Genomic DNA, 17,541 nt, shown 5'->3' on the forward strand with positions numbered 1-17,541 from the left:
TAGGCACAAACTTTCTCTCACAAGAGAACGTGAATACCACCAACCCCTCCCTACAAATCCTGAAGCATCCAGTTTGAGATACAAAAAGGCTGTCATCTCACAAATGTTAAACATACTAAAAAAATCTGAAAAAAAAGTATGGAGAAGGTGTGAAAAACGTGGCACTTTACAGCCCTCAAAGCTTTTTAAAATAGCACAACTTTTCCCCCTAAAATTCTTTTCAGAGAATTTTTTTTTTTCCTTTTTGGCTCATTTGAGAGTTTCTTCTTGGCTTTTTTCCCCTTTCATTTGAAAATATGAATTATCATAAAAAGTCAGGGGGAAAAATAGGAAAGTCTTTTCCAGTTTTCCTGAGGATTTATCAGTGTGTTCAGGCTGGGTGTGAGGACCCGTCACTGAAACCAGACCAGGGGCCCAGTCTCCAGCTCGCCCGTCCCTCCCACCCCCAGGGCCCTCACCTCTCTGGTCCGCTGGTAAACAGTCAGACTTATTAAAGCCAAATCGTAGGCAGCACTTAAGGGCGGGAAGTCCACACACCTGACCCCAAATCTAACAGGCTTCTGGGGGAGAATTCGATCCCCTCCTGACACTTTTTACCTTAAGTGTTGAGCGGGTGGCCATGAATAGTACAGACATGCCATCTTGTAACACTATATGCCTGTCAGGAGGGACAGGGCCTGGTGGAGCATCAGCTATATAAGGCTGGTAACTAGGGGAAGCCCAACAAACAGCCACAAACACCTAAGTTATTTTACTCAGCTACTACCCTGTGCCTGTCTCTCTCTCTCTCCCTCTCTCTCTCTCTCTCTCTCTTTCTTTTCATCTTGGCTTTCTGTGGCAGAATGCAAATGGAGCCTGCCGGCGGTGAAAGGGCTGAATTGTGATTAAGAAGAAGAAGAGCTCCTTTCTTTGTTCTCCCCTCAGGGGATGTTTACTGGGAGAGACACAGCGGATCAGATATGAAAGGCATTCAGGTCAGCATTGATGTGAGCGAAAGTGAAATCATACCTAAGGCATTCAAAAGACCGCCGTGTCAGGGGTTCAGCTAACGGTGCAGCTACTGTGTGTGTGTGTCTTCCCGGAGAGGCAAAAATCTTTTCACAGACTGGCAATTTTTTTTCCCCTCTCTAATTTACTACAAAATTATAAAAGTTTTTCCCCCATTTGCCTCCCACCAGATGACACAAGAGTTGATATTTTCTCTCTTCATGGACCGCACGCGAAATCAGACCAACTTCTAATAACTGTGTTTCCTAAATGAACCAGCAAGGCACCATCTGAACCGTGGTTTTCTTTTAAACAGGTGTATTCATGTGGGCTACATATATGCATAATATGTAGGGGGGAACGGAAAGAAGAGAAAAGCCAAAAGATACATGCATGGATGGCTTTTCTTCTTACCTCCCTCAGAGGAAACACAAGACAAAACACACACATGCACATGCACAGCATAAAAACACTACAGAACACCTTAAAACGAAATCCTTTATTTACTTTGTAACTACTAGTTACACTTTTCCTGAGAGCTTTCGCTCTGACACAACTGTCACCCAAGATAAAAGTATTTGGCACATAGCTATTAAGGCAAAGGCTTCCATGGAGCCTACTGATTATTATCGTTTTCCTTTTAAAAACTGCTTGATGAAGAAATACTTGGATCTTACTTTTTAAAAGTTTACCCTCCCCACAGCCCAAATAGTCATTCAATAGATTTTCCAAGTGGTAAGCTGATGCTGTTGGCATAAACAGAGCTATGTAAATACATACAAAATTCACAAATCACAGCAAACATACAAATAATGAGGAGGTGCCTGGATGTTTCAAGGCTTAAAAATGAAAAGGAAAATTACATTTCATCTTCTGATTGCTAAAGACAGAAAAGAAATAAAGAGGGGAAATAGGGCTATATTTATTGGTTTAAATTATCCTTTCCTCTGCTCGGAATTGTTTTTTTCAACCTTCACATCTTGGCTAAAAAGCATATTTGGGCTTATGTTAACATCTGCTTTTGTGGTGACATTTAATTCTGTATATTTTCAACTAGTGTTTCTGCATCACAGATTTTCCTCCTTTATCTCTTTGCTCTGAAAAGACAACCAAAGAGCAATCAAAAAGGTGTCTGACTTGGCCATTCAGACAATTGCCCCCTTGTGGGAATGCGGGAATGAATGGTACAGTGGACACCCCAGCACCATTGACGTTATAAACATGTAAATGAAACACATTAGGGCAGACAATCAATTGTCTGTGAGCATTGCAAACCTGCACTCCCTCTCTCTGTGACAGGCACAAAATAGTGTCTACCTTGGGAAGCCACGGTGCTGAGAGGAAAAGGACAAAGAATTTCCTTTCACACAGAAGAAAATGCACCTTAAAAGCCTTGGAAGAATGCAGATGACAAAAACTGTTGCAAGGAAAAAGAATCTCCCACATCTTAGAATAAACGCGGCACTGCTAGAGAGGTTAGCAACGCCCTCCTTTCCTACCTTCAGGGTAGATACACATTTTTCCCAGGAAATATTCTCAATATGGCATCAAGGTCTTTAATAACCTCTTGGAATTTTCTTTAAGCAAATTAAGAAAGAAGGGAAACACTGAAACCTATGACATGGCAGTTGAGCAGGGAACTTTCATCATGGTTTTACTCTATTTGAGAACAAATGGTTGAAGATGTGAATTTATTTCTATTTGGCAACAGAGAAACAATGTAAAGTTTAAAATTCTCAGCCCACCCTTACTCCTGGTGGACTGTCACTCTATGGACACCACCAGCCTACTGGCTCTGCTACGAAGGAAAGCATGTTTCCACCCCAATTGGCTTAGTTTTTCCAGACCAAAATAAAACAAATAGATCAGCCTAGATACATAGCCCCCAGCCTTGTGTGTGTGCAGCATGACAACACTTGCAGAAGATCTCCACAGAGAAAAAAGGATGGAGATGGATATCTTTGGAGCACCCTCAGAACTGGTACCTGCCACACAAGCTGCCCGAGTGCTTTGAGAGTCAGCAATACAGGCTCCCTATAAGCTCATCAACTTTACGAAGAAAGCTACTTGCCAAAGATTTCCACACTTTGCAAAGATAACCAAGTCTGGACTGACTGTGATCCGAAGGAAACTTTCCTAAGTGTGTGTGACTCTCGTTGCCCATCCCAACTTCACCTCTCAAGAAGGAGAGCTAGGAGTCACCTCCTGGAGAAGGAGTTGACTGCATTTTCTTTCCTTTTCATTTAAGCATCTCTGAAACGGAGGCAACTTCTCTGTCCCTCATTGCCTCTAACCATCACTACTAGCACCTCCACTCCTTTAAGGAAGTGGTAAAGAGTGAGGGCTTATTTTAAACAGGGATAATCATTTCTGCTCTTCTGATTGTTTCTCCTTTAGGATCCAAAGCCCTGAGAACATTCAACTTGATCCCTGTTCTTTGCCACTGAAATTCAGAGACCAAAATCATTTGTAAAAAGCTCCCCTTCTCCTTCACACTGTCCCCAACCCTTTAGTGGAAACTCCGGAGAAAAATCAAATTTAACGTTTCTTTCCTTCTTCTATTTCCTTTTTCTCTCCTCCTAATTCAGTTTTCCTTTAAAAGACAACTTTATTCCTTTCTCTGAAACAAGCAGTTTCCGGATTTGATTTTTGCTACAACGCGCATGTATCTGTGAGATTTTTCAGAGACTGATGCTGGAAGGCGGGATGGGGAGGCAGACCCCTCTTCCCGGGCTCCGTGGGAGGCAGGAGGGAAGCAGGAGCATCCCAGGACCAGCTGCCCGAATCAGGGGCAAAAGCAACAAACTTTGCAAGTTACAAACGGGCCGCACCGGTGGCAAGCAGCAGCAGGGCATCTCCCGCTCCGAGTGCTCATTTCTGACTCCAAGGCTGTGTGGAGATAGTGGGGTATAATCAGGGTAAAGAAAAAGGGGGGCTGGGTTTTCCCCCTCCTCTCCAGCTTCAGTGAAAGTGTTACAAAGTGAGTCAGGCGACTGAGGATCATCTGACTGAACTTTCTTGAAACCGACACACATTCTTGTCTGCGGGCAACTCGCTTTTTGCCTCCTTCCCCCTCACCCCACTCCCTCTTTCCTCCTGCACATCTTATTTTCTGGGAAGAGATTTCATCCTTTCCATGTGGGGGAAAGGAGACTGACTGCCCGCTATGGGTTAACTTGGCCCTGGCACTGCCTCTGCCAGGCATCTTGCTAGCCTGAGAATCTGGAAGGTTGTATTTTAGATACTTGTTTCTCTCTTTGTACATTTATTTTTCTTCAACTGCCTCCCTCTCCTTTCCTTTTTATTAAATGTACACAGCATTGTCTTCTAACCCATGTTCTTGAGCAGCCTTTCAAACACACACACTGCTTTACACGTTTTATCTCCTTGTCGCCTTAGTCTATATATACACTGTTGACTTCATTAAAATTATATAAAGTGCCATTCTAGGTTCCTGGATGACCATCTTTTTTTTCCTTTCCAGCTTCTACTTCTACGATTATTATTGCCATTATTTCTGTCCAGGAATTTCTATATGATTTTGATAAGCATCATCATATTTAGTGTTATCAGCAAAGACACAAGCTCAAAAGTGACATCTTTTCCATGAATCCAGGAAAGAAGAAAAATCCACTCAGTTCAGATAAATCCTAGCAATTCCCAAAGGGAAAGGCATTGGATACGTGTTTGATGAGAAAGAAAATGAAAAAGGGGTGGGGTGGTAGCACTCTTCTACCTGCTTCTCAAAACCAGAACATTGCTCAGTCAGATTAAACCCAGTGAAAAACACTGACAAGTAACCAATATACAGCATGTTTTCCCATAGCTTATTTGGAAAAAGAGACAGGTAACAGTCAAAGTTAGAGAAGCTGTAAGCAATAGACAGGCTTGATGTTAATTGTGCAGGATCTGGGCTAAATGCTTTAAAATGTGCAATTCAACTTTCCACTTCAGAATGTGGAGGCTTCTCCCAAGTTAGTGGCTGGGTGGAGGGGAAATACTTGCAGTGTCCATGACTGCGGACATCTCTGGCACTCCATTCCACCTGCGAAGCCCCCAACGGGCCTCCCTCTCTGCCAGGTCCCTCAGGGGTTCCCAGGAAGCCAGGATACCTCTATTTCCTTAGACCTGGGCTCTGGCCTGACCTCACTGCTAGGGCCAGGCTGGTCAACGGTGGCAAAATCCCGAAGGAGGAAGGCAAGAAGAAATGCACACTTTAAATAGTCTTCCCTGCAAAAGAACACTTCTGGGAGCCTTGTTTTAAATCTCATTCTCTTTTCTCTCAAAAAAATGACTGTTTAAGAGAAGGGGGAAAAAAGCCTCCTTGACACAAAGCTTTTGTTATCCAGTTGATCAGCAACGTGCTTTAGATACTTGTAAGAGGGGGAAAAAAGCCCCACAACAGACATTGATTTTAGAAAATCAATAACCAACATTTAATAAAAGGAACAGAGGAAACACAAGAGAGGAGAGGGGGACATTAGGTGTAATTTTAGTGTCTACTAAATTACTCAGAGATGGGGAAGGGGAGGTCTCCTGTGTAAGGACCACCTTAAATAATGCCAGACACCAGAGTGAAAAAAAAAAAATTAAATTAAGAGAGAGAGAGAGGGAGAAAGAGAGAGGGAGAGACTTAAAAAGCAGCAGCCTGAACTGAATCTTGGGGAAGCAGCTCGGAATATATTATTGTACTTGTTTTTCTGTAATACTAAGCCAAGCAAATAGATCAAAGACAGCACAAAGGGGAAAGGCAGGATAACGTAACGAACAGTTTCTGACTAAAATTCCTCTATCACTCCCCCATATGGTTCAACACCTCCACCACAACAAGCAAAAGACACACACACGCACACACACGCGTACACACACAAAACCTAGACACACACACACAGAGACAGAGAGAGAGAGAGAGAGAGAGAGAGAGAGAGAGAGAGAGAGAGAGAAGCTTCATTTGTCTCTAATCAAAATTCTCTCGTCTTTGTGTTTTGCTCCTTCCAGCACCTCACACTGCGCCCCCAGCCGCCCCCTCCCCGCGCCGCGCAGCTCTGGGGCAGGCCGGGGGCGCGCACAATTGTCTTCTCTAGAGGAAAGTTGCTCCAAGTGGGCCCGGGCGGTCCCCGAGAGGCGCGGGCTGGGGCTGCGGAGGCCGGGAGGCCGGGTGGGCGCTGCGTCCCCGCGCCTGCCTCGGGAGCGTCTACGCGGCCCGGCACCGGGTGATCAGGCGAGAGCGAGGGGAGCGAGAAGTTTCCTTTCCGAGTCTGGGCTGGCGCTCGTTCGCTTGTTTGTTTTCGGGGGTTGGTTTCTTTCTTTTTAAACTCAGTTATCCTCCGTCAGCTCCCCCACCCCCACCCCCGGCACCCTCGCTAGTCCCCAGCCCTCTCCCCTCCCCCAGGCGCCTTCCGCGGTCTTGCCAATCACTTTTCTCTTTTATTCCCACGATTTTGTTTGGGGTAATACCTAGGGGGTCTCTCTCTCTCACTCTCTTCCTCTCTCTCTGTTTCTCTCTCTCACCCCCCGTCCCTTCTCTGGCTCTCTCCAAGATAGACCTACCAAACTGTCACCCCCCCCCTTAATATCCCACCTCTGATCGCGTGTGCCCCTCGAACCCCCATCTCCTTCCTCCTTCCTGACTCAGCCTGGATAACGGGCTCCTCCAGACCATGTAGAAACTGCCGGGAAAAGTCTCACTGCGCCCTGTGACTCCTTGAGACCCCGGCCGGGGGACCAGAGCCTGCTGGAGAGGAGTCATCCGTCCCCGAGCCATCACCGACCCCACCGGACCCCGCGCGGGGCCGGCCGACTCCCTCCCACCCCGGGGTCTGGGCGCGATGGGCCGGGCCCCGCTGCCCGCAGACCGTTACTTGGCGCACGGAGAGGCGGCCGGGCGACTCCGGCAAGAAACTTTAAGCCTCGCTGAGGCGCAGCCCCAGTTACCCTCTCCTGCCTTCGCAGTCTCTCTGCCACCCCCGCCCCCGCCCCGGGATCCTGCGCGACCCAGTGCCTGGGCCCCCGCCCTGCCCTAGCCGGACGCTCCCGAAGCCCGGCTGGAAACCCGGCGGGCCGGGCGCGAGCGGAGCGGGAGGCGGAGGCGGAGGGAGGGCGGAGGCAGGGGCTTGAGGGGGTCAGAAGGGTTGGGGGTGCGGGGCCCCGACCGGACCCCCCGCGCTCGGAACCCCCGGGCGCCTGACGCTCACTTTGCCCGGCACTTCCCCAACTCCCCCCGGTCCAGCAGCCGCGCGCGCCGGGCTCCGGCGCCGGCCGCGGAGGGAGGCTCGCCCTCGAGCCCTGGGCGCCGCCGCCGCCGCCGCCTCGGTTCCTTTTCCCTTTCCCCCTCCTTCTCCCTGGGTCTCGAGCCGCGGAGTGGCCCGGAAAAGTTTGGTTCGGGCCGCTTCTTACCGTTTTTCCTCCTGGGATTGGCTTGTTTGCGCCTCTTGCACCGGGGGCCATCCGCCATGATCGGCTGCTTCATTGATAAGAGCGGATCAGATGGCAGTTCGCATGGACTCGGCGCCCTGCTTCGGCAGCACGCAGGCTCGATCTAGCAACCAAACACAGCGACAATGTGGGCATCGCCCGCGCCCATTGAAACGCGCGCGGGCCGCCCAGGGGAGCCGGGCCAGGGCCCCGGCGAGCACCCATCCGCGCCCCCCAACGCCAAAGCGAAACTTCGGCGGCCCCCTCCCCGCCCCCCACCCCCAGCCTTGGCCCCGAGGCGCTTTGTGTTTGTTACTGTTTGGTGTGTTGCACCCGCGAGGGGATCAGAGAGACAAGAATTACATCTTCAAAATGAGTCATAACTCCTGACCGTATGAGGGAATGCACACGGCGGTACAGTAAGACCGCTTGACTCAGGGCTAGGCGGACCCTTTCCTCCGAAAAGTCCTCAGCCCCCGGCTCGGGAACTTGGGGTGAGGCGAGGTTTTCTTTTCACTCTCATCTTTTCTCATCCCCCCCCACACCCCCCATTTCCCAGAGGAAACAAACAAACAAACAACGCGAAACAGCCCCTGGATGAAGCACACTCGGGCAAATTGATAATAGTAATTATAGGAAGCCCACTCGCCCAGCGCCCCCTCCCCTCCCCTTTTGGAGTTTATCGAGGCACTGTCTCTTCCTCCCCCCACCCTCGCCCCCAAATTAAGATTTCCCGTTTTACGCCGCAATAAGAAATATAATTACAAGCCTCTTTGGACACTGTCCTTTACCCCACCCCCCCTCGCCACTTTGACAATATTTACAGTATTTCCCCCCACTTCACTCACACACATGCTCCCCCACACTGGTTCCCTGAAATAGTTCCAGTAGATTTTTTTTCCCCCTTAAGAAAGGAAAGAGAAAGTCCAACCACTACGGCAATACTTTTAAGCTCTGCTAAATGATCGTATCCTTTCTGGCTTCGAAACTTTTGTACCTAAAAATCGAGAGAGGCGCTGCATTTTTTCAGCTGAAACTGTCAAAACTTGGAGAAGGGGAACCTCGGAGGCAGGCAGGAGAGGAGGAGAATCCTGAAAACTCTGTGGAGGTTGGGAAGATGCTGTGCCTCGAGGATTAGTTTAAACAGGGGGCTATAAAAGATGTAACAGATGCAAACTGTAACACAAGGGCCATTAACCCTTTCTCTGCCGGGCACACTCAGTCCCCACGCCCCGCACCTATTGTCTCCTGTGCTAGAAGCTTTGCAGAAAACCTGGAAAGTGAGTATCAGTTTCCACACATTTGCTGAGAAGGGTGAAGGGAGGGGGGCAGAGAGAAGGGGAAGTGGATATTTTAGAAAGCACCTTAAATTTACGTAGGCATACATAGTAGGAGACTTTTAAGTTTGACACATTTTATCATTTCTTTCCTTGCCCTATTGATTTGAAATTGTTAGGGGAAATCCTGAAATAAAGAAATGGTCACACAAGTGTCTGGGATGAAACAGCTGGCCTGTCTATATTCATCCTGAGACACACGACTGCATATAAATACATGTTTAATAAAGTAAGTTGCTAGTTTTATGGGCATGTGTGTGTAAAAGAGACAGGGCTTTTGTGCTGTAAACTTTATCTTTGCCTGTTACTCCTAAGTCTGGAGTTAGTAATCTTGCCTTCATCATTACAGGGGGAGCATGTAAAATATATCAGTAGGTGGGAGATAAACACATTCATGTTAGCCGGGCTCATCACTGTTCCTGGGAACTCCTGCTATCTCTCTCTCGACTTTTCAGTGCCAAAGTATAGAATGGGATATATGTGTGTATGTGTCTTCTATTAAATCCATGACTATATTACTTTGCCATTTAAAATACAATTTTAAAAGTTATCCTAATTTAAAACCCTGATATCCTGACAGCAGTTTTCTTCCCAGCTGTAGTGCCCCCCCCCTCCACTTTGGTAAACGACTCAAGTTCCATGAGGACTTTCACTTCTTTATTTATAATCACAGAAGTGAGGTGTTACTTCACACACATACACACACAAAGAATGAAATAAAGAAATGAAACTCGCTAAGCAGACAAAAACAGACAACTTTCTGCTTAGAAAACAGCCTTCTCGGTGGGAGAGGATGAACTGCCATGTCTAAGAGAAAGACTTGCCCCCGAATTTGTAGGTCTGAAACTGACCAAGTTTTGTAATTATTAACAGGTATTTGCCAAGTCCTAATTGCTAAATATAATGAATTGGAACTAGATGCGAAAATAGAGCAGGACCTCTCCCCTTGATGAGTTTTTATTCCAGCCATATAATTCTCAATAAAACTTTTCCTGGGCTGAGTAGCAAAGGGCACCTTAGGTTACCTGAATGGACAGGTACAGGGGAAATTATTTGGGGGAGGGAAAAAGGAGAGAAAAGCAAGGAGAGAAAGTGTGAGTGTAAGTGTAAGAGAAAGCGAAGAAGACACTCTTGAGAAAAGCTTGCCACAAAGAAGCTAAACCCACCTGAAATTCATACCCACGGACACCCCTTCTCACTTCAGACTCACATCCCCACTCAAAATGAGAAAATTAGAAAAGGAGGATGGAGGACGAGCACACCAAAAAGGGATAAAAAGAGAGAAAAGGGGAGGAAAAAAAACCTACCTGCGAAGTCTTGTTTGTAGTTTTGGCCAGAAATGGTGAGAAGAAAAAGCATGAAGAAGCCGCGAAGTGTGGGGGAGAAAAAGGTGGAAGCGAAGAAACAGCTCCCGGAGCAAACTGTACAAAAACCTCGCCAAGAGTGTCGGGAGGCAGGACCGTTATTCCTGCGGAGCAGGTTAGAACTGATCTCTTTCGGCCACTCCAGGAAACACAAACCTGGGGACGGACTGACGTGTTACGCCTCTTCTAATGACATTTTTTTCTTTTTCTTTTCTGTAGGAGAGAGACGAGAGACCCTGAAACACGCGCCACCTATCTTTGTGGGGAGGGATAATTGAAGCGCCCTGAGCGTGAGCATCATGTGAAAACGTGATCGCCAAGTTTCTCTCTGGGAAAGGATCTGGGATAGATTATACCTTGAAGTCTCCGCAAACGCTTTAGTGGAAGAAATGAAATTCCACCTCCCTCCCTTCCTCCTCTCCCTCCCTTTCGCCTTCGCCTCCCTCCCCCCTCCCTCCCTTCTCCCCCCCCTCCCCCCGCCCGTCAAGCCTTTGGCATCATTATCCTCATCACTAAATCCTACAGAGTACAGGGCGGAAAACGGTGCACACCATTCACAGAACTGGAGAACTCCAAGGGGCGAAAGTTAAAGGGAAAGATCCCGGGTCCTCAATCCAGATCATCTCTTCTTATACAGATATCTCTAATGACCAGATTTGAGATGCACATCAAATTGTGTAACTATCTCAGTACAGCTTCTGGAACAAAATTCACTGCCCTTTCCATTATTATTATTTTTTTCTTTTTAGGTACCAGAGCCAGAAAAAAAAAAAAAATGCTTCATGAGAGCTGCATCTTAGGGCATGTGTGTTAGGGTGTGTGCATGATGAATTTCTGGTCTGGATCCCAATATTAAAAAGTAGTTTGGCATTTTAATAAAGGGTTTCTAAGTAAATTAACATAGAACACTCGGTTGGCCGATCTCTGAATCTCTCTACACCTCGGGGAGACCTCACTACAAAGTAAGGGAGAATGTGTAGGGAGGCAGGAGGAGAAAAGAGAAAGGCCATAGAGAAACTTAGCAGGGAAGGGAGAACATGATATTAAACGGCATGGGGTCTAAGTTTTGGAGTATATATTTTTTGATATTACAATTAAAGTAAAATTAAAAAGAAAAGACTCCACCTTTGCTCTGAAGGGATTGGTTATGCAAATATGGAAGGGATTTCCTGGAGAATACAGCTTTCTACTGTATGGTTAATTAAATAATCACTCAAAAGCTTCCAACGTGACGCTTCTGTCGTAATCCAATCAGGTTACATAGGTCCTAAACAAGAAAGATATTTTCCACATCTGGAAGTCAGCAATTTAGCAAGTACTGCACATTATTAACCAATTCAGAGCCCACTTCCCAGGGGAATTTTTTTGAAGTTTAAGTGTTCTTAACCAATGCTCTGCTGTTTTGTTAATCAAAAAGCTGGTTTACACTGCACATAATTGGAACTAATATAGAAGTAAATAAAGACAGCCAAATTTGAGGATGCTGAGCACAGGCATTTATCGGAAAAGGAAGAAATCTCCTATCTTCGGATGGTTCAGGCTCAATTTCTTAAATAACTGTGAGACTTTTTTTTTTTTTTCCCCTAAAGAGTGAAAGTGCTTGAGAACCTCAGAGCACAAATAAACTTCTAGTCTCACAGCATTTAGGATCCTTCGGAAAGGTAAAGGTGGAGGTGTTAAGAGGACCAGAGAGCTGCCTCACACCACTTTTTAAGCTTTAATATTGTTAAATATGTTACACCCTCCTGTTTCCAGTCTGATGAAATCTGAAACAAATAATACCCTGATCCAACACTATATTAAGATAAACTGCTTTGAACTGTGCTTTGAATGTGTGCCTAAAGCAAGGCTTTGAATGCAAGAGTCACTGGCAATTGCACTCAAAGGAGGGACAAGCCACCACATGGGTTGCCACATCACACTCCCAGAGGTACACGTCTTTGTATTTTGTATTTTTTTTTTTTTGCGGGGGCGGGGGAGGGGTTAATAGCTACCTAGCACGACCACAGCTAGATCTTGTTCTAGGATGCAAGAAAGTAGATTTTCACAGTTGGTTACAGACTCACCTCTTTCCTAACTTAAGTATTTACTATAATGAAAATAGCTACTGGATAAATTAACTCTCTCCCCCCACCCCATCACAGATAAAGTGTCTATAGAAGAAAGGCATTCAGGATCTTCAGCTTAAAAATTATTAATAAATAAAATCAAAGATTTTCAACATGGGTCAGGCATATTCTTAATTTTATATTTTACATTTCTTTCATTATTATATCTCTATACTAAATATATGTGTGACTTATCAAGTTCCTCTTCTGAGATTTAGCACCACTGCTCATGTCCATTTTTCTTCCTCCTCCTTTTTTTCCTCTTTTTTAATTTAAAAGATTGGAGTCCAGCTTTCTCTAGAAGCTTGCTTTACAGCCACCCCTCTCCCACTCCTAAGGAAGAAGGAACCCTTTGAATATAGAGTGGTTCCAGGCAAGACTCCTTTTCAGGCACTCAGGTAGCCATTGGAGGCTTGCAGCCCAGACACACACACAAGCATAACCTCAGGTCAAAGGATCCAATCGAATAGCTAACAAAACACTTGTCTTTATTATGTATATTAAATGTCAGATTACTTAGGATCTGACTGAAAAAAAAAAAAAAAAAAACCTAAGTATTTCCATTAAAAACACCTAATCATCTGATTACCCTGGACTCAGTAATCGTTCAAGTGGCAGGAGGCAGTCCCCAACATTTAGCACTGGGAGTTCCGACTGGCCAGTATTTAGTTTGGGGTGAAAAAGCAGTCTTCCAGGTTCCCATGAAGGTAGATGTTTGGATGGTGGCACGAGAGGGGTCTCCGCGAGGGGTGAGCGCTACGGCTAGGTTGCCTTGCCCTCGTTCCTGACTGGCACGCCCCTCCCCAGGCATTTGGCCGAGAGAGTTCCCAACGTGGCAGAGGTGATGGGGTCGGGAGGAAGCCGGAATATAAATTTGTTCCGAACACTCCCTCAGTCCGAGGGCCAGGTCGGGGACAATGGGGATCGTGGGATCAGGGGGATGCAGGAGCGCAGGACGCAGAGAAAAGTCGAGAGGACTGGGGGCTGCTGACTTTCGGCTCCTCACACAGCAAAATAAGTCCTGCAAATGAATCTCTCCTTCTCTGTCTTCCCCATTAATAATCCACTTCCAGATTAGCGCAGACGAAAGAGATTAAAACAACAGATACACGGAAATGTGAAATAATATTGCAATCAACATTGAAGGGGGAAAATAATTATTTAGGGTTTCCATGGGCAAAACAAACTGCCTCCCTCAGGATTCCCTCCACTCAGGCAGGGTGAGAAGGATGCACTTTTGTTTTCCAATTCCCTCCAGCCAGGACCTGGTGCCTGTCCCCCCATTCACCTCTCAGTCTGTCAATTTCCTCAACTTTCACAGCCGCTCCCCCCTCCCCCCGCTCAGCTTGGCGGCCCAGATGCCCGAAGAGATACAATGTTTCTGCCCTTGAACACACAGGCTGTAGAAGGAATTCGAATTTGGCCACAGTTAATGATTTTTTTTTAAAGCAAATTCTGTTTATTTTGTACCATGTGGAGAAAATAAAAAAAGGAACCTATTCTCGTTTTGAAATGGAACTGATCTTTCATCTAGAGGAATTATTCGACCTTGTGTTGTGACTCAGGAGGTGGGCAACTTCTTTTGGAGTTGCAAGCAAAGGGTGATAAAGGGGACCCCTGGATTGGGTGTGTGTGGAGGGGGTGGGGGGCGGCAGGGGTCCAAGCCAAGCCAAACGGTTTTCTCACGTGCAGACTCGCAATCCAATCCATTCGGAGTTGAGCCTAGGATAGGAGGGGAAAGTCTATTAAAAAAAAAAAAAAAATTCAGGAGCATCTCTCTGAGAAGCCCTTTCAAACAAAACCAAAACAGGACCAGAGAAGCTCAGACCGTCCCTAACATCCCTGCTGCGAGACCCGCAGGCTGTGGAATCTCGCACGTCACCTGGCCCCAGCAGGGCGGCCAGCTGAGGGGTAGATTTTATTTTATTTTTTTGAAGTAAAGGCTGAGTCTCGGCTTCAGGGCTTTTGCCAACGTCTCCACTGACAGGAACCAGCAAACTTCAGGACCCAAATGAGCATCTTAATTTATTGATGCTAAACAGGTCTGGTTGTTGTCCCCAATTTTCCGCGCGCTCTGCCACCTCCCCCCCACCCCGCCCCAACCCCTGCCGCCAGCTTTGGTCCCTGCATTTGATCTCCAGGAAGGGCCCCGCTGCACAGGCGGAGGAGCGCGTCGGGGTGGGGGGGGCGGTGTTCGGCCCCCTCCCACCAGACCGCCCTCGCCCAGACCTGTCCCCGCCCGGGATCCCGCGACCCCCGCCCGCCGCCCGGTCAGCTGACCTGGCTCGCTCGCCTGCTCCCCGCCCGCCGCCCTGTTTCCGGTCCCCGGGGTCCGCGAGCCGCGCTCCGAGCGGGCGCAGCCGCGGCCGGGAGGTGATGCTGGGGGCTGATTACCATGAGAAAGGCTGTGCCTGGAAAAGCCTCCTCCACGCGACTGTCAATCTCACTAAGGGAGGGGGGGTGCCGGAGGGTACGGAAAGGGGCCCCGTAGGAGTCACCAGAAAACTTAGAGTAAGTTGGATGCGACGCAGGCCCGAAGGAGGTGGCTTTCGCCTCAACTTGGAAGGCTGGGGCGTTGAGGGCGCGGACGCCAGCAGCCTCACCAGGGAATTGAAAACCCAAAATCTCCCTCCTGCTTTTCCTCCCTCTGGCCCTCCTTTCAGCCCTCCCTGCCCTTTATCCTTATTTTCTTGAAATTCTTTCCCAGTTGCATTTCCTGCGTTCTCCTTTCTATCTGATATCTCCCTTTTGCAATTTCTTGTTTTCTTTCTTAACATCCCCTCTTCTCCCTCGCTGTGATTCTTTTTGTGCCTCTTTTATGTGTCCAGATTTATCATTTCGTTTTGAAAACACAACGTTTAATGTGTAATTAATCTACCAGCAGGAGGGCGGGGACACCCTGACTAAAATAACTCCCCGGGTCTCAGAGACGACAAGTTCACCAGGTGTCAGTGAAAAGTAAAATAATAAAAGTAAAAATAAAATAAATCAATATTTCAGTGACCATAATGGTTTATTCTTCTATATTATTACATCAACTCAGACTGATAATTTTAAAAGACAAGATATACTCTTCCTGGAAAAAATGCAGAATGCTTGGCATAGGGGCATTCTTTAGAATTAAGGCAATGTGAAAAAGTTTGTTTACAGCCATGTTTTAGCAGTGCTTAATTTTTTAACAGACTTTAGAAATTACAATAGGTAATTTTGTGAAACTTAAACTGCGCTTTTCTTCTGGTGACTATTTGGAAAGGGTAAAAAATTCCCAAAACACTCCGCCAGAACCCCAACAAAGATTGATCAATTCAGAGAGAAGCATCATAGTGTCACGTATTTGGCACATTGCTAGGCAAATTCACAACTTGGGTTGCTGGGTTGTTTTCTTGGCTAGGCTAGGTTTCTGTCCATTACCTAGCAGGTGAGTGAGCATGAGGCCGCATATGTCATGGACATAACTGTCTTTGTTTTGTTTTGTTTTCTTTATTGTTATTTTTTGCTCTTCCCTTCGTTTTGGGCATATTTGTTGTTCTCATTAAAATTCAGAGTTTGCACTTGTTTACAATTTGTTTACTTTGTTGAATTTTAAAAACTTGATAGAAGTCAATTGAACATGTATATTTAGCCCTTTTTAGGCCAAGAAAAATAAAGATGCATTAGAAAGATGCCTTTTCTGCTTCGTAATTATTAATTGACATTTTATGATGAATAATTAATCATTTGAATAATTTTGGTATCTCTGATCTGAACACATATTTGCATATCTAATGCTTGATTTTAAATGTGTTTTTAAAAAATTCATTCTCTCAGGATGAAGAAACAAAGTCACATTTTAATGTAAAATTTCTCTTCTACACTTGTAAAAGTTTATTTATTGAGCTGTAATATTATTTCTCTATATCCATAAACTTCTTAACAATTTGTAAACCATTTATGAAGCAATATCACACACAAATATGTGGCAGACTACAATTAATTAGGAAAAACAATACCCTATGTAAATCAAGTCACTTTCCTCCCCAAATCCAGAGATGTGCACTAATTATACACTATGTTTTCTTATCAGAATTTTGTCATTTAAATTTTTAGTTATGTCTATTAATTCAAGTCTAAACATGGAATTGAGGCAATTGACAAACAACTCAGGCCTGGTATTTAGGATCGTTTTTTATCTTTTACTTACTAATATATGGGCTGATTTATATTATTAAAAATAATTAAGTAAGCATATCCCTGATATTTTTATTCTCCTGTGCCAGTTAAAGTCCAAAGTATTAATATCTATTTTGAATACTAGCCCTGCAGATGACTACCTGTGTGATTATAAGCGATCTCCTATAAGCTTGTTTTATTTTTAATCTCCAATGTGGGTACACTAATAATGCCTATTCCTTGGGATTTTATTGAGAATTAAATGAAGTAATGCATAAAACTTCACTATATTGTAGCTGTATTATTATAATGAAAGCTTGAACAAATATACAGATCAACGAAAGATGGTACAAATTAATTTTGGTTATTAAAAACAACAACTATTTACAGCATCTTTTTTACTGAAAAATCAGTGCTGTGTTAGTATGTGAAGAAAGAAAATGAAAAGCATTGTAGGATTTATGGCTGGTTTATGATTCTTTCGAACTGTTCAAAGGATGCGTAGCCACAGAAGTGAAAATAAATACAGTATTTCCTTTCTGTTAGTTCAGCAGTTAATTTCGTGTATTCAATATGGTCATAATTTGGTTATAAATATTAGACTTCTTTTGAAAAGGAATTTAATCCAAATGTATGAACTTGAAGTTTCCCATGCTCTTCAGTAACATATTGTCTTTGAGTGTAAGGGTTAAATGTGCAAAAGCTCAGAAGCGGTCTTGAGTAAGACTTGTGAAAAAAAGGGCAAACTTACAAATTTGAAGACCAGGAATTTGGCTGTCAGAGCACTACTTGCTTTAAGACCATTCATAATGAACTGAGCATTCCCTTTTGGAGTTGTAGCTATCCTGGGGTTTGCGCTAATTTCAAGTACCTAGAGTGGTGGAGAAAATCAGTTTATTAAGTGGAAAATGAAATTCCCTAGTCTCTTAAATGTCCACAAGGCCAGATTTTCTTTTTGATATAAAACTGAAAAATCAATGCAAATGCTAGGGGGAAAAACTACTGTGATGTAATCCTAACAGTGATAGTTTTTTGTTGCTCTTGTTTTCTTTAAGACTTCTCAAAACACTTATATCTGTAGTTCTTAAGGGGTCTGTTAATTGTTTCTATTCTGAAAGCATCCATTCCATGCTCCTTTTACATCAAAACTACCAAACCAGACATTTGGACATTAGCATAGGG

At 45.2% G+C, this 17,541-nt stretch overlaps 1 protein-coding gene and 1 long non-coding RNA gene across 5 annotated transcripts in view; one reads left to right on the forward strand and one right to left on the reverse strand.

Annotated features, from left to right (window-relative positions):
- LOC105492619 (zinc finger E-box binding homeobox 2) overlaps positions 1–10,328 on the reverse strand; it is a 137,449-nt gene extending 127,121 nt beyond the window's left edge. Inside the window, exons 1-2 of one of the 4 annotated variants that reach the window (XM_071072714.1) lie at positions 7,765–7,911; positions 7,384–7,525 (exon numbers count right to left, since the gene is read on the reverse strand). In XM_071072714.1, the coding sequence (XP_070928815.1) occupies positions 7,384–7,525; positions 7,765–7,782 (160 nt within the window). In that variant the 5' untranslated portion in view covers positions 7,783–7,911. Of the gene's footprint in view, positions 1–7,383; positions 7,526–7,717; positions 7,742–7,764; positions 7,912–8,398; positions 8,535–10,045 lie in introns of those variants that run through there. The other 3 variants (XM_011759867.3, XM_071072715.1, XM_071072716.1) reach the window with 3 other exon arrangements.
- Positions 10,329–13,972: 3,644 nt separating this feature from the next.
- Positions 13,973–17,541, forward strand: part of LOC105492620 (uncharacterized) — an 89,452-nt gene continuing 85,883 nt past the window's right edge. The window contains exon 1 of the long non-coding RNA XR_011609743.1: positions 13,973–14,252. This is a non-coding gene — a long non-coding RNA (uncharacterized lncRNA). The remainder of the gene's footprint in view (positions 14,253–17,541) is intronic.

The sequence above is a fragment of the Macaca nemestrina genome, chromosome 11 (assembly GCF_043159975.1).
Source record: "Macaca nemestrina isolate mMacNem1 chromosome 11, mMacNem.hap1, whole genome shotgun sequence".
In the NCBI taxonomy this organism is placed as follows: Eukaryota; Metazoa; Chordata; class Mammalia; order Primates; family Cercopithecidae; genus Macaca; species Macaca nemestrina.